Source organism: Zophobas morio, unplaced genomic scaffold (genome assembly GCF_036711695.1).
Source record: "Zophobas morio isolate AGI-343-1 ecotype UQ-CSIRO unplaced genomic scaffold, CSIRO_AGI_Zmor_V1 ptg000002l, whole genome shotgun sequence".
Classification (NCBI taxonomy): Eukaryota; Metazoa; Arthropoda; class Insecta; order Coleoptera; family Tenebrionidae; genus Zophobas; species Zophobas morio.
The window spans coordinates 3,155,524-3,182,235 of NW_026972107.1; the positions used below are offsets into that span (position 1 = coordinate 3,155,524).

Below are 26,712 nucleotides of genomic sequence, written 5' to 3' on the forward strand. Positions count from 1 at the left end.
ACATAATCTACGATTTTTTAATGCGTTGTAAATTTTATTTCATGCGGGATATTTTATTAGAGTTGCAGTTTGAGGTTTTAGAATGCAATAAATTTTGATTGCATTATTTTTATACTATTATTGTGTTGGCTAGTTTTTTCCTGCTCTAACCAAATATCCCGACTCGGCTACAAGTCTTTATCGTGATCGGTTTGGTGAAACGCCAAACAGACGCAGAAAAAATTTCCTGCGTTAAAATTTGAACACATTTCCGAAAGTTCCCACTTTTTCTGTTTTTCCGGGCCATCGATCTATCGCGGCAAAAAGCACCGCCACCCCAATTTCCTGCACCGGTAATGACACCAACTTAAATCTTAAATAATTTAAGTACGATATCGACCGGCACATGTTGCGCTCAAGATTAATTTGCATGTGTAATTTGAGGTCTGACCTGAATAAATAATCAGCAATATGTATATGCAAGCAGGAATATCATTACCGAAGCGAGACTTTTTACCGAATGTTATTCGGAGGGTGAAACGGCGCCTAATATTTTCGATAATTATGAATAATGTAGTCGCGTAGTCTGCAAGATGCGTGTGTTATGTTTTTTACCTGAGCAGGCGCTCTCCATATAATTACAAATACAGGCACTTTGTGGAATTCCACGCACTGACGCTCTTCATTCCAGCATCCATCCTGATCCATCCAGTCGGCAACGGGCGTCGCGACGGGTGATACTTCCATTTAGGTGCAAATTTCGGCGGCGCACGTGGCGTACAGGACAACACCGACAGGTAGGTCCTTGTGATACTAGACGTTTTTACTTTGCGCCTTTTTGATTTTTCGCGAAAATACGACTCGGACTAGAAAGTTCGGCTTTTAGCGGTAATGAGATTAAATAGTCGTGGGGTTAGAGGGGCTTGCGTTTCTTTTAAAATAATCAATCATGTCGTATGACCGGTGACTGATGATGGGTTTTATTCTCTAATGGAAAATGGACTGTCGGGGAAAAATAGAAATTAAGTACCTGGGGAGGGTGTTTTATTGCGGTTATAAATGGGTCCTTTCGGTTCCTTTAAAAATGTTTTCTCGAAACGAAAGTCGTAAAAATAAAGATGTACAATGAATTTTAATGCAAAAATTTTAGGTTTTCCGGCGTTTTTTAAGTGGTGCTTGGATCAAGTTAATGAACTTTCTAAAACGTTTTAATTTTTTTCGCACTTTACGCACTTTTATTAGTAAATTTATTTCGATTTTTTATAGTTGGAACTATTTAGATTATTTTATTTATATTATAAATTGCTGAAACATTATTTGATGAAGCATGTTACAAAATTATTAAATATTATCGGACGCTTTTTTAAAAATGTGTACACCAAAATATCACTCTACAATTTAATTTAGTCTAAAAATGCAATACGTAAGCGGCGTGGAGTTCTTAAAAAATTATTCTCAGAAAACCTTTGGCTGACACTAAAAATTCAGAGCTCCTGGCAGCACTTTTATTTTTCATTATGTGCTTATAAAACTTGAGAAAGTTGAATTATCTAACCCAGTTTATATTTTTATGACACATCGATTTTTTAAAGTTACGTTTTTTTTAATTTACCCATCCATTGCAACTTTTAATTATTTTCAACTCGTCGCTGTCACAGAAATACACAGATATCGCATTTCATCATTTACAAGCTTTAATTAAATATGCTATCACACGCCAATTTGCTAATTTTAAATAATCACGCAATAAACTAAAAATGAATCAATACAGCTATTTACGAGCTCTGAACATTTCACTAATGCTAGATTTAGTTTATTAAAATTTTACATGTTAAACGTTTTAAAAGCGAGCTGAAAACTTCGGAACATATTTGATTAAATTGACAAAAAGAGAAAAACTAGAATTAAGTACAACAAGAGATGAAATTAAAACGTCTTGGGAAACTTCGTTTACTGAAGCCTCCATACTTACTAACTTTTCAAAACTTCGCCTAGCTAATGCTACGTACGATAATTTCATTCCTATCATTAAAGTTTTGGAAGCCAAAAAATGACTTGCACTATCTTTCCGGTTCCCTACATCCCTTCATTACAGAAATCATTTCATTTATGCTCCACTAACCTCAGATAACTCAATCACACACCACTGAACAAAAATCTGCTACACTGAAGCGCTAATTAAGCCCTTTCAGCCCTTAAATCTGGATTGAAACAGCCAATGCGATTAAGACTGGACACGGCTTTCAGCAGTTTCTCCTAATCTTGAGGGTTTGTGTTTATCTTGAGACCAAAGCACTAGTATCTACCATCTTGAAGCTGGAGAGGGTGACTATTGTCGTATCAAAATACGAGCTACATGCATACGACATATCAGTCGGGACTCGACTTTGTAGTTCTTTTTTTGGGTTAAAATTATATTAAACGTATGAGAAGTTTTAGGCGAAGTTTGAGCGTCGTGTCTGAACCCGGAGCGCGAAGTTTATAACGCAGAATTGTGACACAAATATGCGAAATCAATGTCTACACATCGAATATGAAAGTTGGTGTTTTTGCGGGATCTTTGATGTCCTTTCGATCTCGTATTACTAAGAGATGGAATATATTCTCGTAAAGTACGAGTATATCGTGAATAAGGCACACCACTCCTGTCGGTTAAGTTGACAGAATCAATTTCAGTCTTCTCGAGTTAATGTTCTGTTAAATGCATTGTCAATACTGTCTATTAATAGAAAATAATGAAAGTGTGTTAAAATGTAATCGCGACGGATGAAGAGGGTGTAGTAGTCGTAACCTAGTTCAGGTTATGATTATGAATTACATCGAAACACAAACCGTCTACCGAACAAGGTCGAATTTAGCATTCATTATTCACTAGTCGGTGTCTACAACCCAGCTTTTTTGAACATAGTCACTGTAATCGACTTTCGTCGTGCTTTAGCTCTCTAATCTAGCTTTTACGCCAGAGCCGTACCGTAAAATTCCACTCAACTTGCTTCAGTAAGTCTGGTTATGACCATAAACGCAACCTATCGATTTTATAATTTCCACTCGAAAACCATTCACTTTTTCTATATAAATGTAGATAATCCGCCTGAAGTGTGCACTTTTACGTTACGAACAGATTGGTCGAGTTTATTCGTTTCAGATTTAACGATAGTCGCAAAAAAATCTATTTTCTCGTCCAGACAGGACTCAAATATTAATTAAAGCGCTACAGTCAATCGAAACTTGGATTTAAGTTTTAGTTTGTTTAAGAAAATTACTGTCACGCTAATTAGTGAGAAAAATGTCGAGAAGTTTTGATAAACTGGGAGGCGATCGGCGATGATTTGAGTGTCTAGACTTAATTTCAGCTTGTTTGTGTTGAAAGAAAATTCCTGCGATTGTTAGAGTTAATTTTCTAGAGTCTTAACGAAGGCGCTTGCAAAAAGTGACAACTACAAATCTTTAATGCAGTGGATAAAAATACCTGCTGGAAATCGATGCACTTAAATTCAAAAACGTCAAAATTTCATTTTTTTTTTCCCGACTGAATAATTCGAATTAACTTATTCCGGCAATAAAACTAGCCGTAATCCGATTCCCCCGAAACTTCCTCTCAAGATCATTTGTTTGGCGCAAACACGCCTAAAATAAATATTTACTGCCAAAAATTAATCCACTCTCGAAGCTCGCACCCATTGCAAATCCCGTAAATACCATTTTGCATGAACCTTTCCACAATCCCGCCTAAAATCCGCGATCCCTCCACCAAATAAAGAATAATCGCATAGTCGTGAGTTTATTTCCCCACTCGAAAATTCAGCAAATAGACAACCGCCGGATCGTCATACGAAGCTCGCTCTCAGCCAACATGAAATTTTATGAGTTAATTACGCCATTAGACAAGGTGTACGCACTAGCGTTCCACAGGGACAAACTTCTGCGCCCAACCCCTACAGCTTGTTACAAACCACATCCCTTTACTATTTATATAACGTTCTCTAATCAATTTTGCTCTGCATAGCGGAATGAAGCGACGCTTTCCCTTCAGCTTTTTCTGGCTCGTGTGGCGCTTTATAACTCACTTTTATGGGGGAATTTTTCTTCGAGGGGACACCGTATGTGGGATTGATTCGGGCCGCTTACACAACGGGAAGTTCTAAAAATTAAATTACAGATTCACTGTTCATGTTCATGTTTATGTTAATCGAAAGTCGCGCAATTAGCAGTTAATGATTTGATCAAGCAGCAGCCGATTTCCACGGTACAGATAAGCTTTACGACGTCGTTTCGTTGTTTCGCGAATCGGCCTATACAAAATATTCTTGAGGATGTAATCAACTCGAGCGAGAGGGGAAAAGTTTCGCTAAAAAACTTCTAATTTGACGTTGAACATAAAACGCGTATTTACCTAAATGGGGTAGCTGGAGATAATGTTACAATTAAACGTCTTTCTCTAAAAACGGAAAGGAGACCGGTTGACGAACAAACAGCCGTTTGTAGGTTTCTTGCCTCGAAACAGTTTTTTGTTAGTTTTAAAAAACGCAGGTCGATGCTTGCTCGCTTTATACTGCATCGGGAAAAATTTTTTCCTGTTATTAAATAATACGAAGCTAATAGGGAAAGTCTCTCAAAAACAATTTTTGTTTTATTTTCGCCGCTACTACTACGTCCGAGTTAATTAAAAGGAAACGTGGTAAACATGAAAGGAGTGAAACAATCGAGGAAATAAAAATTATAACGGCGGAGTTAATTTTAGCTCGGGACGTAATTTGCTGGAAATTATGTAGGATGAGATTTTCGTTGTTATTCGAAGAATTTTTCTCGGATAAAAATGTATGTTTTGTCAACGGAGGCGGCGAGATGGAATAGACAGCTTATTATTGTGTTCTGTGGGACTGGTTTGTTGATTTTGTAATTGTAACAACACACATTTCAAACTTATTTAGCCAAAACATTTTGTTTCCTTAAAATAATACAAATATTTTTTTCGACGATAAATAAAATATTTCGGTGTAGTTAAAAGCACCAAGAACTCGAAAAGCGCCCCTTATTTGCACAACTCTCGCCCTCATCGATGCTGTCAATTACACTAACAACCTCAAACACACGACAAGCCTGAAACTTTCTAATTTTTGTTAATCTGAAATTTTCAAATTAATTTAACTTTGATTTTCTTTGAAAGGGGTGAGATTCGCCGACTCCGTAACCTGATTTAGAAAAAACTGACAGACGAAAAAATTATTATATTTTTATGACATGTCGAAATACGTTTTCGTCCTGAATATTAACAGAATTTATGAAAGCTATTTGCATTTCGACCCTCGCAAAGGCAGACTTAAGAACTGCCTTTTATAATATAGGATGCAAAGAGCTCTGTTTTCGCGAAATTGCCTTCGGCAGTGAGCATGAAAAGGGAATATTATGATAGTCCAATCGTTTCCGCTTTTATTAAGAAAAAATCTGAAATTATGTTTATGAACATTAGATGTATATCAAAGTGTGTTTGCTGGAGGAAGGAATGCGACGCAAATTTTTTCTTTCAGGCTTCTTCAGCGAAATTATTATTTGCGAGAGTCGTTTACTAAATTCTCAACAAAACGTGTAAAAATGTTGCTGTGTTAGCGGCCGAAGGTAAAAACTACACTCAAACCAAAAAACCAAAACGTGAGTGAAGTTTTAAACTTGACAGCGCAATAAGAATTTATGGCTTATATTCAAAGCAAAACTTGTTCTAGTGCAAATGGCCTCCCACGGGAATCGCGTTCATTTGGTCTCCTCTGTCTGTTCGGATGTGTTTTACCACGCACATAAACAACCCTTTCTCTCCAACTCCCCGAAACAAAAACTAAATCCCGCAAACACTTAGTGTCCGGAAAATCTCGATTATTTTATTTCCGCCAGACGCACTTAAAAAAACTTAATCCCCTAAGCAGTTTAATGCATCTCCAGTGCACGTAATTCTCATAAAATCTGTTCTCTTTTAGAACCTGTTTGCGAATGTATGATGGAACATGGATCCCAATAAAAACGACGTCGTTTACGCCCGTCAGGAGGACATTCTTCGCATCCTCAGCCGACTTAACGAAACCCAAGCAGAACTTGCCTGCGAGCTTAAAAAAACACTCACACCGTCCTCGAATGGATGTCCTGTCGATTTCGATACGGTTTTATGTTGGCCACAAACGCCGCCCAATTCTCTCGCCGTTCTTCCTTGCTTTGAACAACTTAATGGGATCAAGTACGACACGAAAGGTGAGTCGAACTAGTGTACCAAAAATTGGCAACCCGGCGCATCCACCAATTTTTGACCGGTGCATTTTTGAAACCCTGAATGCGCAAGCAATTCTCATTCGAACCACGTCGATCTCACTTATCCCCTGACCAATTTAACTTTACCACAATAACGGAATCGCGTTGCACAACCGTCAAAACAATTATTTATAAAAGAAGTTTTTTGGGGCAAGAAAAAGCGAACCGAAAGCACACGCCCGAAAAATTTTCATTAGCACTCGCATGAGGCGCTACGAATTTTCAAACACACGGCTGGAACAAAGCGCTCTAAAAATAAGCTCGGTATTGATAAAGCGAAAGAGCGTATTTTTTAATGGACGATTGATAGATACGATGAGGGAGACATTGCTGGGAAACATAAAATTTAGTGCGGAGAGAGCGTACGATAATACTTTTCATTAGGATTTCACTATAAGAGCGCCAATTAAAAGGGGGACTTTATTGTGATTAGTTGAATTGTGGGTTTATTGGCAATCAAAAGTTATGAACTTTTGCGGGGCGTAATTGATCGGTGTAACGCAGAGTTTCAGACGATGATAATTACGGGATTAATGGCGGTGTGCTGTCCTTTATAACGATGTTTTAATGCTGGATATTCGACTGGCAATTAGGAGGAGGATTTGATGGCGGCGCTGTTTGCTGCAGAGGCGTCTGATGCACATGAAAGGACAAAGTGCACCGGCTGTTCGCTGTTCCTGTTTTTAACCTCTCGACAAATACGCCTTACTCTGGCACGAAATTTAAACGCAAAATAAATGAGCATTTTTACTCGCTCGAGATAACGTCAATCTTTTTATCAAATTTATAATCTGTAATCTTTGAAGAATAACAAGCCAAAAATACATCATGTTTACAAAATTTTCCCGCGACCAAACTGCTATCTCAACACACTTGAATAATTACAAGTGCGTTGCAGAAATGAAGCTTTGTTTGTATAAGCTCAGATGGCGAGCTTTAAAAATGCCAAGAAAACTCCCGTTTAAAATAACAGAACAGTGTTATGGGTCTTTCCAAATTAAGTGTAAGGTTAAACATTCTAAATATTTCTGTCACGTTTCCCTTTCTAATTATTATTTGTTAATTGTCTGAAAAGGTATAACACAACAAAATTTGGAAATAATAAAAAACAGTTAGTCCGACTTGCAACGAAGAGTTTGATTTTCCCAAAATAACATAACAAAAACTGGTGTCAGAAGTGGGATATCACAAACGTTATAATCCAAAGAGCTGTTGAACATTGATTTATCTGGGAAGATTTCAAAAAACTTCCATTATCAAAAAAGGATCAAAATTTATACCAGATTGGATTCGTGAACTGGTCCATTGGGAAAGTTCGTCCACAGAACTAAAGAAAAATCATCCCGTGTTCAAGATCATCAAGGACTGTCGAACTGTAAGCAGAACGATTTTTTTTCGACTTTACTTTGTACTTGGTTATTACTTATTAGAACCGTCCTGGTATTCATTCCAATCCTTATTTTCTAATTATTGTTTGCTGTATTAATCACAATCAAAATGACAGAAAATGAAAATACTAATGCCTCAAATACTCCCATTCAACTAAATTTCATATGCTCACTAATTCCGAAACCATTTAGTGGTAACCGCATTGAGCTAAATGAATTCTTAAATAACTGTGAGTTAGCTTTCAAATTCGGTAATGAATTCCAACAGTCACTTATATTGGAATCTATAATAACCAGATTGACGGATAGTGTTAGATCTCAGTTACACGGTAAAGAAATGTCTTCATGGGCAGATTTAAGGAACTTATTAATTCAATATTATTCCGATAAAAAACATTACACTCAGTTAATGCAAGAATTAAATACCATTAAACAAAATAACAATGAACCTGGATGTCATTTTATGAACGACTAGATCGTATCAGTTCTAGAATTTTAAATATTTTGTCAATTAATAATGATTCAAATAATCAAGAACTTGCTGGAAAGTTAAGTACAATTAAAGAACTAGTTTTACAGCGCTTTGTTTTTTACACGATTAATGATATATCCAAATATCTAAGAAGTCGAAAACCTGAAAATATTGAAGACGCGCTTTCGGAAGCTCTAGAAGAGGAACGTGCTCTTTCTCTTTCAAAATTTACGATTTCACATGCTAACAAAACTTATAGTTTTTGTAATTTTTGTAAGAAATCAGGTCATAATATAAAAAACTGTCGGAATAAAATCAACAAATCTAATCAAAGAGTACATTTCAATGCGACATATCAAACAAAATTTTGTAATTATTGCAAAAAAAAAAGGTCATTTAATACATGAATGTTGGAAACGGAACAATCATTTAAAGAAAAATTCAAACGATGTCAATAAATTATTACCCGAAGTTTCACCCGAAATTCAACCGTGTTCAACAAATTCCGTACATTTAAACTTGAAACCGTCTCACAAAAACGCCGTTTCTGTAAATACCCAAATCAGCGATTTAAAACCTTTTAGTTCATGTCAGTCTTCCATAAATTGTAAGAATATTCAAGTTTTAAATACTCAAACATTTGGTGCCAGCTCTGTGCTGTTTACCAATAATAATAATGCTTACATTAAGTTAAAATACAAAGACAGAGAATATAAATTCTTATTAGATACTGGTGCGAATGTCTCCTTAATATAACATTCAAAAATTATAGGCACTAATACCTTTTGCGATCCATCAGAAAAAATAATTTTGTCGGGTCTTGGTATTTCCCCTGTTCATACTGCCGCCAGTATGACATTTGATGGTGAGATCTATGGCCATAAAGTTCCGATTAAAATTCACATCGTTAAACAAGATTGTAACATTCCTTTCTATGGACTAATCGGAAATAATTTCCTGCAACCTCAAAATGCCCAAATCGATTACAAAAATTGTAGTCTCAAAATTGATTCTCTTCCATTTAATATCCCAATTTTTTTAAATTGCAATCCTAATAAGAACGAATCTTATATTTTAAAAGCAAGAACTGAAGCAGTAATTGAAGTAAACATAATAAGCGACAATCTTAACGAGGGCATTATTAAGGAAACTCCCATTATAGATGGTGTGTATTTGGCTAAGTCTATCGTTAAAGTAAATAATCAGAAAGCAATTACTACAATAATTAACACTTTAGAGAGAGACGTTAGAATCAATCATATTAATGTAGAGTTGGAAGAATTCGATGAAAACAAATCTAATATATTTCTAGTAAATGAAAATTCTATAAATTTATCTGAAAGGGTTAATAATTTGAAGAAAAATTTAAGATTAGATCATTTAAATAAAGAAGAAAAGGAATCAGTACTAAAAATTTGTAACTAATTCAATGCTATATTTTATCTAGATTGAGACACATTAACTAACACCGATGTAGTCGAACATAAGACCCACACCAATTCGTTCTAAAATGTATAGATATCCAGTCTCATTTAATGATGCAGTTAACAAACAAATAAAAACGTGGCTCAAACAAGGCATCATTCGTCATTCTGCTTCGCCTTACAATAGCCCACTTTGGATTGTTCCAAAGAAAATAGATGCCTCTGGCGAAAGAAAATTTAGGGTAGTAACCGACTACAGAATGCTAAACGCTGTTACGGTGGGCGATGCTTATCCCTTGCCTAGTATTAATAAAATTTTAGATGGTTTAGGTCACTCTAAATACTTTTCTGTTCTTGACCTAGCCTCTGGTTTTAATCAAATTAAAAAGGATATTAAAAGACAGCATTTTCAATTCCAAATGGTCATTATTAGTATACACGTATGCCCTTTGGTTTAAAAACAGCTCCTAGTACTTTTCGACGTATGATTAATACGGTATTAATGGGTTTAACGGGCTTTCAGTGTTTTGCTTATATGGATGACACTGTTGTTTATGCAAATTCTATCAATGATCATAACGAAAAATTAAAATCGATATTCAGTCGTCTGAAGATTAAATAATCTACTTTTACAACCTGATAAGTGTGAATTTATGAGGAAAGAAGTTACTTATTTAGGTCATGTTATTAGTGATTAAGGCGTTTCTCCAAATCCAGAGAAAATCAAAGCCGTAATTGAGTATCCTGTTCCAAAAAACGCTAAACAAATCAAACAGTTTTTGGGATTAATTGGTTATTATAAAAGTGTTATCAAAAATTTGTCTAAAATAGCTAAACCTCTAACTTCTTTGTTAAAGAAAGAAGTCCCATTCATATGGGGACATGATCAACAAATAGCCTTCAGTAAGTTTAAAGAAATTTTAACAAGTCAACCAATCCTACAATATCCAGATTTTAAACAAAATTTCATTTTAACATGCGACGCTTCTCAGTACGCTGTAGGTTGCGTACTTTTTCAAGGTCCAATAGGTAAAGATCTCCCTATTGCTTATGCATCTAAAACACTTAATAAGTCTGAAATCAATTACTCTACTACAGAGAAAGAGTTGTTAGCGATAGTTTGGGCTGTACGATACTTCAGACATTACCTTTATGGAAACAAATTTACAATTGTAACTGATCATCGTCCATTAACATGGTTATTCAATTACAAAGACCCTAGTTCTCGTTTAGTGAGATGGAGACTAAAATTAGAAGAATACAATTATAAAATACAATATAAACCGGGAAAAATTAATTCTAACGCAGATGCATTATCAAGAAACCCCGTTCTTTTAAACAATAAATCTGAAAAGACATACAACAACTTTATTGAATTCCATTATAGAAACAATGACTTAATTGAATTCGACATTATCAAAGAAAACATATTTAAAAAATCTCCAAATGTTTTGCTTTTTTCCAAAGATTTAGATGAAAACAACTTATTCTTCCAAAACATAAACTCATTATATGATATTGACGCGATTTCAGGATCAGATCTAGATTTAAATAATTGCATCCACCTAAGAAATTCTCAGAAACAACAAACACTCCTTCTTATCACTCACTTAAACTATTCTGATAAAGTTACATATAAAAATTTGTTTTATGCATTGCTGAAATTAAAGGAAAATTTAACTGAATTAGAAATCAAACAAATGTTTCTTATCAATCCTTTAAACTATAATCCAAATTTCAAACTAAGTATGATCAACGAAATGTTGCACTTCCTGTTTTCGGACTCAAATATCAAAATCCCTTTAATTGACAAAGAAAGATTATGTCCTAAAACGAAGGATGAAATTTGTAGAATTCTGGAAGAAAACCATAATTCATCTATCTCAGGTCATTCGGGCTACTGTAGAACATACAGGCGTATAAAAGAAAACTATAAATATCAGGGAATGAAAAGAGATATCGAACAATATATTAAGTCATGTTCATCATGTCAAATCAATAAAACATCTCGTCACCCTTCAAAGACCCTATGATGATTACCACAACATCTTCGAAACCATTTGAAAAAATAGCTATTGATGTAGTTGGTCCGTTACCAATTACCGAAAATGGCGATCGTTTTATTATTACAATGCAAGATGATCTAACAAAATATTCATTTGCCGTTTGTACACCAAACCACGAAGCTAAAACTATAGCTGAATCTTTATTAAAGTTTATAACCATTTTTGGTTTACCTGAAAGTCTTCTTTCAGATAATTCTCCCGATTTTGTGTCAAATATAGTAAAGGAAGTAAATAAATTATTCAAGATAAAACACATTTTAACTAGTTATTATAATCCAAAATCAAATGGTAGTCTAGAAAGATCTCATTCAACATTAAAGGAATATTTGAAGCATTACATAAATCAAAATCAAACTAACTCGAATGAATATATTCCCTTGGGTATTTTTACATATAACACCCATATTCACGCTAGTACTTCATTTACACCATACGAATTAGTTTTTGTACACAAAGCAGCTATACCAAATTCATTAACTAGTAAACCTGAATTCAGATATTCTTATGAAGATTACTCTAAAAATCTCAAGTTGAAATTAAATAGATCCTTTGAAATAGCTCGCGAAAACATTCTCAAATCTAAAGAAAAATCGAAAATCTATTACGATAGAGATGTACATCCGAAGGAATTTCAAGTCAACGACTTGGTTTATGTCTTAAATAAAGAGAAAAAAAGGAATCTGAATCGGAAGCTTCAACCAAACTATAAAGGTCAATTTAAAATAGTAGAAGTAAATAAAAATCACACTGTTAAAATCGAGATTAAACCAAATAAATTCGCAAAATATCATTTTGATTTACTTAAACATCATTTTAAATAATCATGATACCCAAATGCTAATGAAACGACAGATTCACGGCATTTCAGATGCCATTACTAACTACAATAGGTCAGCTCAATCTTTGAAAATAAACGAACAACGATTAAATGATAATATAAATAAATTTAATGAATTTTCAGAAAATGCTACAAAGGACATTAATGCATTAACTTATTCGCAATTAATTACGGATCATTTCAATTTATTAATACAATTAACAAATGAATTAAATGAAGAATATGACGTTATAATTTCTTCAATATTATTTTCTCGGAATAATATTCTACATCCATCAGTTATTTCACCTACTAATTTGCGCGATGAGCTTATGAAAGCCAGTTCTCTTTTGCATCTGAATTTCCCAATACCACCTGATAATCTGGAGCATATTCATAAGTATTTCTCAATATGCAGACTCTCAGTTGTTTTTGATAGAAATATTCTAATCTACATTATACAAATACCCTTAGTTTCCGAAGAAACCTTTCATTTGTATCACCTAATTCCATTGCCTTCTCTTGATAAGAACTCCTCATCCACGTTCTCATACATCGACACAGACTATCCCTACCTCTTAATAAGTACAACCAAGATGCAATACGGTCGCCTAAAGGATCTTTCCGCCTGCAAGACGATTTATGAAGATGATTTTATTTGCCAAGATGCGATAACTTATATGGTTAATCAGCACCCCGTTTGTGAAATACTGTTGAAGGTACAACAATGGGACCACATTCCATCAGACTGTCAGACGAAGACCGTAAAATCTAATGTTCAAATTTGGATGAATTGCGTCACGCCAAGCACCAACTACAAAAATTCGAAGAGGCTCTACAAAGGAATATGGAAAATCCGTTCATTGTGACACATTCGAAATGGTATAATGTTGTTATTGAAGTTCTCCTTCTCCTTGCCTTGATTCCCATATTATATTACATCATTCGGAAATGTTGCTGCAAGATGTCGTATAGAAGATTTTGTTTTGCAAATTTAGTCGCAGTGTGTATAAGCGTCGTTCTAATACGCCGATCCAACTGGGTAGCTTCAAAGAAATAACCAAAGAAGATGTAGAAGATGATGAAGAAGGTGAAGAAACGTTTATTAAACCAAATCCAGCAGACGTGCCAGGTCCGTCAGCCCCGTTATATCCAATCATCACAAGATCAAGATCTAAATCTATATTATTAAACGATTTTGCAAAAAAGTTGAAAATTTAAATTTTGACAAATATATCAAAATTCTTTAGGTGGGAGGTGTTATGGGTCTTTCCAAATTAAGTGTAAGGTTAAACATTCTAAATATTTCTGTCACCTTTCCCTTTCTGATTATTCGTTAATTGTCTGAAAAGGTATAAAACAACAAAATTTGGAAATAATAAAATACAGTTAGTCCGACTTGCAACGAAGAGTTTGATTTTCCCAAAATAACATAACAACAGTTTTAATAGCTTACGCTCAGGAAATAAAAAAACTGCAACACTGATTATTAATCCCTCGAATCATTAAAACTTGCCACCAAACCAGCGCCTTTTGACCGTTCCTTCCTCGCTAGATCCGCCTCTCGAACTAAGTATAATTAGCAAAGAAGTTGTTTTTGAGCGATTTTTGTCCCGGGAAGTTTCGAAACATCGACTAACAACCCTTAAAGCTCCTTATGCTCGTCACATTTCCATTCTAAATAACTCCTCCCGCTTCGGCCGCCCCATCGAGCCGAACAATCAGTTTGAGAAACGATAACTGTCGCCGCCCTAACAAATTACACTTTTGTATTTATCTTGTTCCGTAATACTTGCCACGATTAGTTGCCGTCTGCTCGAATCGCTCACCGCCCGGCGTAAATTTTTCCCACATTCCGCTAAACACATCCAAAATCGCACCCTTTCTTACCGACAAATTCGCTTCCTCTAGCGAACAACCAACGTCTGTTAAACTTTTCTAATTAATTCGCTGTTCGTTTCGTTATTTACACACGCCGATCCCGCATGTTTTTTGCATCGTCGAGTCGAGTTTCTTCGCTTTCGCGGAATTCAATTCGATCTTGCTATTCTTTTGAAGGTTATGTCTCTGAAAATTGCCTTTTATTAGAAAGGCGAAATCACAAAAGTTCTTTGGTGGTGTAGGTGGTTTCGTTTCCAATTACGAGCGCTTTAAAATTACGGAATTTCCTATTTTTGAACAGCGCCGCGAGCAAGAATATCACATTTACGCAATTTGTTGCGGGAGAGCACCTGTTCTGGGGCACATGGAAGTATGTTTTTATGTTTTTTAAATGAAATCATAATTAAATTGGAGCTAGGACGCCGGCTGAGTTGCGAGAGCTGCATGTACTAGTGATTGTGGTCTTTTGTCTTCCTGGAATAGCAGTGGGTCGGTCGGAAAACAGAAAAACACAAAACATAGACTGGGGAAAAGCTCGACCTTATAACTCTTCTGGTGTACACTGTACAAAATAAAATAGCTCTCAAACGACAGATTAAAATAGTATGTCATTTATTAGTTATTACCGTCAGACATTTCCTTATTTCTCCCCACACCAATGAAATTTAAATTTAAATTAAACTTTTAGTAATTATTGACGGTATTGACCACAAACTGGATAAAAGTTGTGAAAATATCATCACAGAAATCAGAAAAAAAAGAGTGTTTTAATTAACAAGTTTTCGTTGCCAGAAGCTCAAACGTTGAAATGTTTTGTTTCAAAATCGCATTTATTCATCTCTATTTTCTAGTTGACACTGGTTATCAAAACCGATAAGAAAACAATAAACACGCAAAAGTACAAGTTTGATCTAGTTTTACCTCACCATCAAGGAGTATTATTGGTTGCATAAGTCATACATTATTGTATATATTTTTACCGTTTTTTCCGTAAATAAAGTAAATTTTTTGTGTATCTAGAATACGTATCTATAGATTCGTCGAGTGATTATTGATGTTTGTAATTTTTTTAACAAGTTTGCAACATTTCTAAAATTTTATTATGTCAAATTCAAACCCAAAAACTCGCTTCAATCATTAATAGTGACTCAGTATTGACATAAAACAAACTGGGTAGGATGATTTTATGTTCCGCGAAGTCGAAATGTTTCAAAACCCCCTTATTCATTTCCGAGAAGAGGAAAGTTGGCTTTGCCCCGTTTCCGGTATGAGTAATGTGTTTATAAATCAAAAAAGGTAATATTTGCGTGATATACCAAAAACATGAGATTAGATGTACGTAGATTTTATAAAAATAGCCAACAAAATAAATATTTGCGCTGACAAAATTTATGAAAAAGTTATTAAATATATAAAAATGTTTTTGCTTTTCTTAAAAAAAAGACAAAAACTTAAAAATAACGTGTACATTCCTCAAATTTTCCACTTCGTATTATCTTCAATTGAATCTGGAATAAGATGATGTTTTGTGTCATAATTTTTTGTTGCTGATTACAGATAAAAACATTGTTTGTACGGTTTTATCGCTGAACAATTAAAAATGGGTAAATAATAATGGATGATAACAAGTTTCTTTATCACGTTCCAAATATGAAAAAGAATCTGCGTTTCTTAACCAATCTGATATTATGGCAAATAAAACACAAACGTTAAAATATACAGGACGGCTCAACTACTAAAAACACCTTCATAAAAAAAATATATACAGGTTAGTATAAAGTCGCGGAACGGACTCGGTGTTCTCGGTTTGACAGACAGGGCCGCCTACGTTTAATAAATAAAATATAAAAACTACCCTCAGAAATTATCAACAAGTTTATTTCTGTTGATACAAAAAATTGGTCTAAAGAGTTTAGACAGTACTTCCCTCGCTGTCGGAATCGTGACGACTGCATGCCTATTATGTCTTTTTTCGTATTACATTTTTGTGGCGGGGAATTTTAAAATAAATTGAGTATTAATTTTTTCAATTTTGTCATTATTTGACATTGACATCCTTGTCATTTTTTCGTGATTGCTATGACTGCTTATTAAAAAAAAATTAATTGGACGAAGCCGTCTCGGGGGTGTATAATATGTATGTTGCCTATGCAAAAATTGTCAAGCGTGAACAGATAAAAGGAACATCCTGTATAGTACTTGTAATTTAAGACAAATAGCCATAACACTTATCAATCTGTAGACGTGACGGTGAAACATAAACTAAACTAAAACGAATTGGAATAACTGGATGACAATGCCGACGGTCCAGACTTTTTTATTGCTCTGAGTTCCGTTTATTGAATGAAACAGTACATTTTTTCGGTTTTTGGATGCTGTAATTCATAATTTAGTTAATTATAACTGGTCTAGATCTAGCTACGGCCTTATGAAATATCGAGAAAATTTGAAAGTACCAAATTGAGCAATGGACTCCATTACTGTACGTCCTTTGGTTATCCTCGATAATAAAAACAACTTGAAAGTGTTTGTGCATCGGAAGAATATCACATAGAAATTAGTTTGATTTGAATGAGCTCGTCCTCTCACAACACAGGATCAAAACAATAAACTAGTAATAATCGACAAAATGTTATTATAATTTTTATTAAATAAAAACGTTTGAATTTCCATATTTTCGGAAAAATGGGGCAACTCGTTCTTAATTTGATCAATAAAAAATATGAATAGATGAATCACAAGTAAAAACACATTTTTGGTAAAAATCTGAATTTTAAAAAAATTTAAAATAAAAAAACGAAATACTGGAGAATCGAAAAATTGAAAAATCCCAAAACTGAAAAAATTGAAAAACCATGAAATCGAGAAATCGAAAAATCTAAAATTTAAAAAATCGTAAAATTAAAATATCGATAAATTTAAAATTGAGAAATCGAAAAATCGAAAGGTTGAAAAATCGAAAAATCAAAAGATGGAAGAAAATTTTAAGAATGGTGAAATTGAAAAGTCCCAAAACTGAAAATCAGACAGTTGGGTAATCGAAAATTTGAGAAATTGAAAAATTGAAAAAACGAGAAAATTAAAAAAATGAAAAGTCGAAGTATTGAAAAACTCCGAAACTGAAATTTCGAAATCGATAAATCCAAAAATGAAAGAAAAATTGAAAAATCGAAAAATCGGAGGAAAATTGGGGAATCAAAAAAGCGAAAAATTCCAAAACTGAAACATCAAAAAACTGAGAAACTAAAATGGGAAAAGTCGAAAAATCGTGAAATCAAGAAAGGGAAAAATTGAAGTCCCAAAACTGAAATGTCGAAAAAATCGGAAAATCAAAAAATTTAAAGCCGAGATATCAAAAAATCGAAATATCGCAAAATCAAAATATTAAAAAATTTAAAAATTTAAGCATTCGAAAAGTTGAAAAATCGAAAAATCGAAAAATCTAAAATTCAAAATATCGAAAAATCAAAAAAAGGAAAAAAATAGAATGGTAAATTTGAAATTTAAAAATTCAAAAATCGAGATATCGAAAAATTGAAAAACCGAAACATTTAAAAATCAACATACTGAAAAACTCCAAAACTGAAATGTCGAAAACTGACAAATCCAAAAATTAAAGAAAATTTGAAAAATTGAAAAATCGGAGTCAAAAAACCGAAAAATTCCAAAACTGAAACATCAAAAAACCTGAAAATTTGAAAAATGGAAGAATTGAAAAATCGAAAACTCGAAAGATCGAGCAATTGAACCTCAAAAAGTCGAAAAATGAAAAATTTTAAAAACTCAAAAATCCAAAAATCGAGATATCGACAAACCAAAAAATCTAAAATTTAAAATCACTGGTAAAACATCGAGAAATCGAAAAATCCAGAAATTGAAAGTTTCCCAGAATGAAATCAAAGGAAAAATCGAGAAATTGAAAAACCGAAAAACTGATAATGTATCAAAAACAGAAAAAATCGGGAAATGGAAATATCGAAACATTGAAAAATTGAAAAATGCAAAATTTAAAAATGAAACAAGGGAAAACCGAAAAGTTGTAAAACCAAAAAACGATAAATAAAAAAATCTGAATTAAAAAAAAAAACGAAAACATGAAAAATCGAACAATTGAAGAATCGAAAAATTCAAAAATAGAGAATTTGAAAAATCCTAAAAATGTAACTTCGAAAAATCTAAAGCCGAGATATCAAAAAATCAAAAGATTGCGAAATCAAAACGTAAAAGAATTGAAAAATTTAAGGATTCGAAAAATTGAAAAATCGAAAAATTAAGAAATCCAGAATTCGAAAAATCTAAAATTTAAAAAATCGAAAAATTAAAATATCCATAAATTGAAGAATCGAAAAATTAAAAAATTGAGAAATCGAAAAATCGAAAAGTTGAAAAATTGGAAAATCAAAAAATGGAAGAAAAATTTAAGAACCGTAAAATTGAAAAATCCCAAAACTGAAAAATCAAAAAGTTGAGAAATCGAAAATTTGAGAAAATGAAAAATCCAAAAAAACGGAAAATCGAAAGTTGAAAAATCGAAATATCGAAAATTGATAAATCCAAAACTCAAAGAAAAATTGAAAAATCGAAAAATTGGAGAATCAACAAACCGAAAAATTCCAAAACTGAAACATCTAAAAACTGAGAAACCAAAATGTGAAACATCGAAATATTGAAAACTCAAAAAAAAACCTGCAAAATTGAAAAATGGAAGAACTGAAAAACTGAAAAATCAAAACAACGAAAAATAGTGAAATCAGGAAAGGGGAAAATATAAAATTCGAAACATCATGTTATTCGAAATATGATGTCATCAATTTTTTGGGGGAAATAAACAGATTTATTGTGATTAACAATTTACCATGCTTACAATGACTTTAAAACGTCTGCAAGATTTCAAAATATTCAGTTTTGCAATTCTTGTTTTGATCGATAAAATAAATTGACTCAGTCATCAATTTTTTTCTGACACCCCGTATAAGCAAATCTAAAAAATATTAATTCAGTGATAAACCACCAGTATAGACACATCATTCTTTACACATTTCAGATAGCACATTTTTTTCAGCAAAATTTTGGGGTGACGTCATCAATTTTTTAGGGGGGATGAGCAAATACATTTTGATCAAAAATTTTTCATGCCTATTATAACTTCACAACATCTCCAAGCGTTTTACCATCTACATGATATACCTAATATAAATACAAAATTTGACAACAATTGGCCCAGTACTCAATCAAAAGATGGAAGAAAATTTTAAGAATGGTGAAATTGAAAGTCCCAAAACTGAAAATCAGACAGTTGAGTAATCGAAAATTTGAGAAAATGAAAAATTGAAAAAACGAGAAAATTAAAAAAAATGAAAAGTCGAAGTATTGAAAAACCCCAACACTGAAATTTCGAAATCGATAAATCCAAAAATCAAAGAAAAATTGAAAAATCGAAAAATCGGAGGAAAATTGGGGAATCAAAAAAGCGAAAAATTCCAAAACTGAAACATCAAAAAACTGAGAAACTAAAATGGGAAAAGTCGAAAAATCGTGAAATCGAGAAAGGGAAAAATATAAAATTCGAAAAATCGAAACATGGAGCAATTGAACATCAAAAAGTCGAAAAGTCAAACATTTTAAAAATACAAAAATCCGAAAATTCAACAATTGAGAATTCGACAAACCAAATAATCTAAAATTTAAAACGTTGAGAAATTGAATAACCATAAAACAGGGAATCGAAAAATCTAAAACTTAATAAACAAAAAAAATTGAAAAATAGAAAAATTGAAGTCCCAAAACTGAAATGTCGAAAAAATCGGAAAATCAAAAAATTTAAAGCCGAGATATCAAAAAATCGAAAGATCGCAAAATCAAAATATTAAAAAATTGAAAAATTTAAGCATTCGAAAAGTTGAAAAATCAAAAAATCTAAAATTTAAAATATCGAAAAATCAATAAAAGGAAAAAAATAGAATGGTAAATTTGAAATTCAAAAATTCAAAAATCGAGATATCGAAAAATTGAAAAACCGAAATATTTGAAAATCAACATACTGAAAAACTCGAAAACTGAAATGTCGAAAATTGATAAATCCAAAAATTAATAAAAAATTGAAAAATTGAAAAATCGGAGAAAAATTGGAGAGTGCAAAAAACCGAAAAATTCCAAAACTGAAACATCAAAAAACCTGAAAATTTTAAAAATGGAAGGATTGAAAAACTGAAAAATCGAAAACTCGAAAGATTGAGCAATTGAACATCAAAAAGTCGAAAACAGAAAAATTTTAAAAACTCAAAAATATCGACAAACCAAAAAATCTAAAATTTAAAATCGAAATCGAAAAATCCAGAAATTGAAAGTTTCCCAGAATGAAATCAAAGGAAAAATCGAGAAATTGAAAAACCGAAAAACTGATAATGTATCAAAAACAGAAAAAATTGGGAGATGGAAATATCGAAACATTGAAAAATTGAAAAATGCAAAATTTAAAAATGATTTTGATCAAAAATTTTCCATGCCTATTATAACTTACTTTTTTCAACATGTTTATACTTCCTTTGCTTACGCTCGGGAAGTATAAACATGTTGATAATTTCTGAAATTAGTTTTTTATTCTGCATCAAAAAATATCAAAAAAAAAACTGGCTGTTCCATTAAAAAAAAAGTAGGCCGCCTTGGGTGTCTAACCAAACGCGATAAAAAAAGCAAAAATATTGTACATGATTGTTTTCCGGGTTGGAACCGTGTAAATTGAGTTTTTGGGCTCAACGTTTCGCACACTTTCGTAAGTGGCATCTTCAGGAGCAGGGTTAGAATAAGGCAAAAGAGCACGGTAACTCAGTATGTCAACCATACCAGAGGCGAAACTCTTTTTCCAACCCGGAAAACGATCATGTATTAATTTCAACCGTGGAAGCCTCCGAAACTAAAAATATTGTAATCAAGTCACCATGTTTAGCTATATATCCACATCAAATTTCCAAAAATAAGCTCTTCAAATAACAAAGTTATTCAATTGTTCCAGGACTTTATGCTAACCCTGTATATAAAACGCGATTTCTGCATTCAATGTTGGGCTATTTTAAAAAATTTAACTCTGTCAAAAATTTTTCGGTTATCTTGTCTTAATCAGTGTATAAAAAAATAGAAAGGAGTTTGAGAGAAGTTTAATTTTTTTGGACTGAGAAATTTTCCAAAAAAATGGTCGAACGATTTTTTGATCTGCGATTTTTGAACGGAGTAACGTTCCGTAAAAGCATTAGGACACTCTATATAAGTACTTCGTACTAAATCAACAAAGATATCTGAATTGGCGTTAAAACAATTCTAATTATAGTCGTTATAGTATTAAGACCCGTTCTCATCGATTTTCATTCAACAGCTGCAACAATGACTACACTCATGGGAACAAACCGCCGATAAAACAAGATAGAAAATCCCTTGAAACATACAATCCACATTCTTCAAACATCCAAAAATTCAAGCAAACCATCGACCTTTGATAACGAAAGAAAGTAAAACAAACAAAATAAATAAAACCGTGTGAAAAGTTCACAGATAAAATCGAGTGTGAACCAACGAAAAATGCTCACTTTAAATCTAGAAAAGCGATATTTATCAAAAACTTTAATCCCTTGGTAAAAATAAATTTGAGAACTCGATCTGACCCGTCCCAATAAATCGCGCCAAAAAAAAATGAATCATCACGTTACGCAAATCTAGTGTAAACATGAGGCATCGATCTGTGCCTAATTCTTGATTTCCCTCCGCAGAGAACGCCACCCGTCTCTGCTTCTCGAACGGAAGTTGGGACCAATACAGCAACTATACCTCCTGCAAAGAACTATCTCCTTTGGAAGTGCCCGAAGTGGAACTAACGACCACGATCTACTTCATTGGCTACACCGTCAGTCTCGTCGCCCTCCTCTTCGCCGTCTACATATTCTGGAAGTTCAAGTGAGTGAACCCAGTCGCAGCGCACGGGCCCAAAAAATGAGATGGAGGAGTTGAATCTCACTAGCAAAAATCAAGTGAAGAGACCACTGCTCCACTTACTTTACAGGGCCCTCGAATCCCCGTGTCGTGTCGGTCTTAGATGGGCTTTGCAAGTGGCCGTCATATGGAAGAGTTAGATCTGGCAATTCGATTCATGCGAAGACCTAATCTTCCACTCAAAGGCCGATTGCTTCCTCTCAACCAGAAAAGCGGAAAGAGCAAAAGACATACCTGGGTTCGGGCACTCACTGCACAAATTGGGGCCAGTGCGGCCGCTCCGAACATTTTATAACCCATCCCAGATTGATATCGATATCTGTGGCCAATAAGGTGTATCGATCCACGTAAGTACAGGTGAGTCTTTTTGCACTATTCTAAAATTAATGGTTGAGAGGAAGGTAAACAGTGTCTCGAATCGTTATCAAAAAACTGTACTTAAGGAGGCTCCAAATAATATTTTTCCTAGGATTCGATTTTATCGCCGGCTATCGACAAGTGGATTAGCGAGCGAGTCACCTCTTGCTCAACTCACATTCGTACTTTATCAGGGAGTGATCTCATTATGCTAATCGACAGAGGCGCCGACTGCTTGGGCGCTCCGGGACAAGGCCCGTGGCCGAAAATTCGTTTTATTATTAAAGATCTCGTCTAAATTCCATTTCGGATCAATACAGCCGCGGGACACTATGCCGCTAAATAACTTCGAACTTATAGACGAGTACTACATGCTACATGATACAAGATCTTTGAACATTTAAATTGTAAGAAAGTCGAGTTCAGACAAGCTGACTGTTCACCGAAAACGATAATAAGTATTCCACTGCGAGATATAAATATCGATCGATTGGGATTCAGCAAAAAAATTAATTCTGCTTCGTGCAATAGACAGCAGAAGCGATACAAAAAGATTTCAGTTAAGGTAGTCCGGTTAATGATCTTCCGAGCTCCCTCTAAAATTTTCCAGCCGGCGCCTATGCTAATAGATAAACGTTTGCCAATCAAGTGTTTCCACCCTACGTTTTCCATGATCGATAATTCGGCCCAATTTCCCGCAACTCCAATTTGCTGGAAAGTTACGAGAATTTCACCTTTATCTGAGTTTTGTAATGTTAGATAAGTTCGCTTTGAATAGATTTTAAAAAGTTTGGCTTTCGGCAGGACGGCGCTCGACAAAAGCCTAAAAATATTCCCCAACTTGGCACAACTGCGGAATTAAGCAAGAAAAAAGCGATCCACTTGTCGGAGTTTTCCAACTCTGAGAATTTCCGTTTGTTCGCAGGGACCTGAGATGTCTCCGGAACACCATCCACATGAACCTGATGTGCTCGTACATCCTGGCCGATTTCATGTGGATTTTCGTCTACAGCTTGCAGGTACGAAACGTGCTTGTAAATCGTAAAAATGGCGTGATTATTTCATTGGAAGTGTCAACAGCGTTATCTATAGTATTGACTGAGGAAATGTAATAATCTTGAGGCGAAACATTTTTATCGCGTATAAATATTTATTCGTAATTTTCGAATCGATTGCGAAGTGTTTTCGCTTTTCGTGCACCTTAATTTGTCTACTACTTGTTAATTACGCAACCGCGTATTATTACATCGCCGCTCCTCTTTCCATTACGCACTCGCTTAATTCCAAAATCGGGTTCATTACTCGATGATTTTTAATAGGTCGTTTATTCCGGCCTTTATTTCCTTTTGATAATAACTCGAACGGATTCTTTATATGCCCGTTTAAATTTTACGCCTGAGAGATCTTTAAATTTTACTGGCAGTTCGGCGTTTATGATTTTTCAATGGAAAAAGATTATGGAAAATCGCCTTTGCTGCACTCCGAGTGACAGCATCTCGGATGCATTTTCATCTCCACGTATCTGCACTTCTTTGATACGTAATCAAATTTTCGAGGTGACGTCCCGCGACTGTCTTTCGTTTAAACCATAAAACACGCAGTTTCATATCATCGGAGCACACAGAATAGTTAATTTCATTTAAGATACATAAAATCCAAACCTCGTTTATCTGTTTCATAACACGCGAGTTTGCACAATTAAAATGGGAAATTTCTAATTCGCCGTTAACATTTTCCTTCCTGGCAGATGTGGGAGTTTCCATTTAAAATTAACATTCCTCACATTTCGTATTTGTTTAAATAGTTCCAATATTTAATGTGAATATTGAATTTTAGTGATTTATAGGCGTTTCCAGGGTTTTACCGCGTGCTTAGTCGCGACGATTGTGCAATGTAAAAGTAAAACTATAAATTTTTCATTAATTCAGTAAAATATTTTTTAATTTTTTTTCTCATAGGTGGGAACATCAACTGTGGCGAAAATTTTAAAAAAACATCACTATCTGGCAAGCGAAAACCATCGGATTTATTTACAAATTATGTTTCGGAAAGACCTGCAACGACAAATTTGGCAACTTAATGAAAAAAAAACGAATATTTCACTGCAGATACTCTTTTGGCATTTTCTAGGGAACAGTTGGAATTTAAAGGGGGGCGAACCACATTATACAAAATTCTTAATTTTAGCACCTGCTAAAATGAGAGTGATTTTGGCAAATGACTTATCCTTTAAGAAATTTTATTAAATTATTATAAGAAAAGACACTAGAGGCTCCAAAGCACTTTCAGACTCTTTCCAAACAAGAATACCTAGAATCTCAAGATTGTTTCAAATTAAAAAAAAACCCGAGTCCAAAAATTAACTCAAAAACTGGATATCGAAATCTACAAGAAAATGAGTTCAACTATTTTGAAAATGGTTGAAAAATGGTCCAATCCAAAAATGTTAAAACTGCCAAAATCAGTTATATCTCATCAAATACTAGTAGCAGTAGCTACTAAGATAAGACTGATTTTGGTATAGTTTTCTTTCGACAACACGATACTTAACACATATTTCACATGGTAATTTCTTGTATAGAAATAGGGATTTAGCTATTAATCTCCACCTCCGCTCACGACGAATAAAATAATTAATTACAATTGAAATGGGGCGCGTGGGTGGGGCTTATTGTTTGACTTTTTTTCCGTAATATAGGTAGTATTCTTTCAACAATAAAATACTGAAAATATCAAATAGTGAATTTGAGATTCAAATTATGCTTTAAGTATCCTGTTGTTCACAGAAAACTATATATGTATTACGTAAAAGAAACCAATGATTAAGCCCCACCCACCCACCCTTGTCTCAATTCTGATCAATTTTTCATTTGTCGTCAGACCGAGGGGCGGTGCTTAAGTGCAAAATCCGTATTTCCCTACAAAAATTTACCGTTTTAAAAATGTTTTGAGTTTGTTGTTGCTAAAACTACGTACATTAAAAAAAAAGAAGCAAAATATAAGCCCCACACACCCGCCCTTTCGCATTGTGATGATTTTTTTTTATTTGTCGTGAACCGGGAGGCGGAGCTTAATTGTAAAATCATCATCAAATCGTCATTTCTCTACAAGAAACTACCATCTGAAAGATGTTTTTAAGTATTGTGTTGTTGAAAGAAAACTACATATGTAGATTAATAAAGAGAAGCTATGATTAAGCCCCACCCTCCCACCCTTGTCTCAATTGTAATGAATTTTTCATTTGTCGTCAGACCGAGGGGCGGTGCTTAAGTGTAAAATCCATATTTCCCTACAAAAAATTACCATTTTAAGCATGTTTTGAGTTTTTTGTTGTTAAAACTACGTATATTAAAAAAAAAAGAAGCAAAATATAAGCCACCCGCCCTAGCGCAGTGTGATGATTTTTTTTATTCGTCGTGAACCGGAAGGTGGAGCTTAATTGTAAAATCATCATCAAATAGTCATTTCTCTACAAGAAACTACCATCTGAAAGATGTTTTCAAGTATCGTGTTGTTGAAAAAAAAAACTACATTTGTAGATTAATAAAGAGAAGCTATGATTAAGCCCCACCCACCCACCCTTGTCTCAATTGTGACGAATTCTTCATTTGTCGTCAGACCGAGGGGCGATGCTTAAGTGCAAAATCCGTATTTCCCTACAAAAATTTACCATTTTAAAAATGTTTTGAGTTTCTTGTTGTTAAAACTACGTATATTAAAAAAAAGAAGCAAAATATAAGCCACCCGCCCTAACGCAGTGTAATGATTTTTTTTTATTCGTCGTGAACCGGGAGGCGGAGCTTAATTGTAAAATCATCATCAAATCGTCATTTCTCTACAAGAAACTACCATCTGAAAGATGTTTTTAAGTATTGTGTTGTTGAAAGAAAACTACATATGTAGATTAATAAAGAGAAGCTATGATTAAGCCCCACCCTCCCACCCTTGTCTCAATTGTGATCAATTTTTCATTTGTCGTCAGACCGAGGGGCGGTGCTTAAGTGTAAAATCCATATTTCCCTACAAAAAATTACCATTTTAAACATGTTTTGAG

At 33.8% G+C, this 26,712-nt stretch overlaps 1 protein-coding gene across 1 annotated transcript in view; it reads left to right on the forward strand.

Moving 5' to 3' along the window:
- The first annotated feature begins 271 nt into the window (after positions 1 to 271).
- The window catches only part of LOC135124503 (diuretic hormone receptor), a 36,806-nt gene continuing 10,365 nt past the window's right edge, over positions 272 to 26,712 (forward strand). The window contains exons 1-5 of the mRNA XM_064049618.1: positions 272 to 332; positions 671 to 776; positions 5,949 to 6,216; positions 22,082 to 22,265; positions 23,584 to 23,677. Of these exons, the coding sequence (XP_063905688.1) occupies positions 5,976 to 6,216; positions 22,082 to 22,265; positions 23,584 to 23,677 (519 nt within the window). The 5' untranslated portion in view covers positions 272 to 332; positions 671 to 776; positions 5,949 to 5,975. The remainder of the gene's footprint in view (positions 333 to 670; positions 777 to 5,948; positions 6,217 to 22,081; positions 22,266 to 23,583; positions 23,678 to 26,712) is intronic.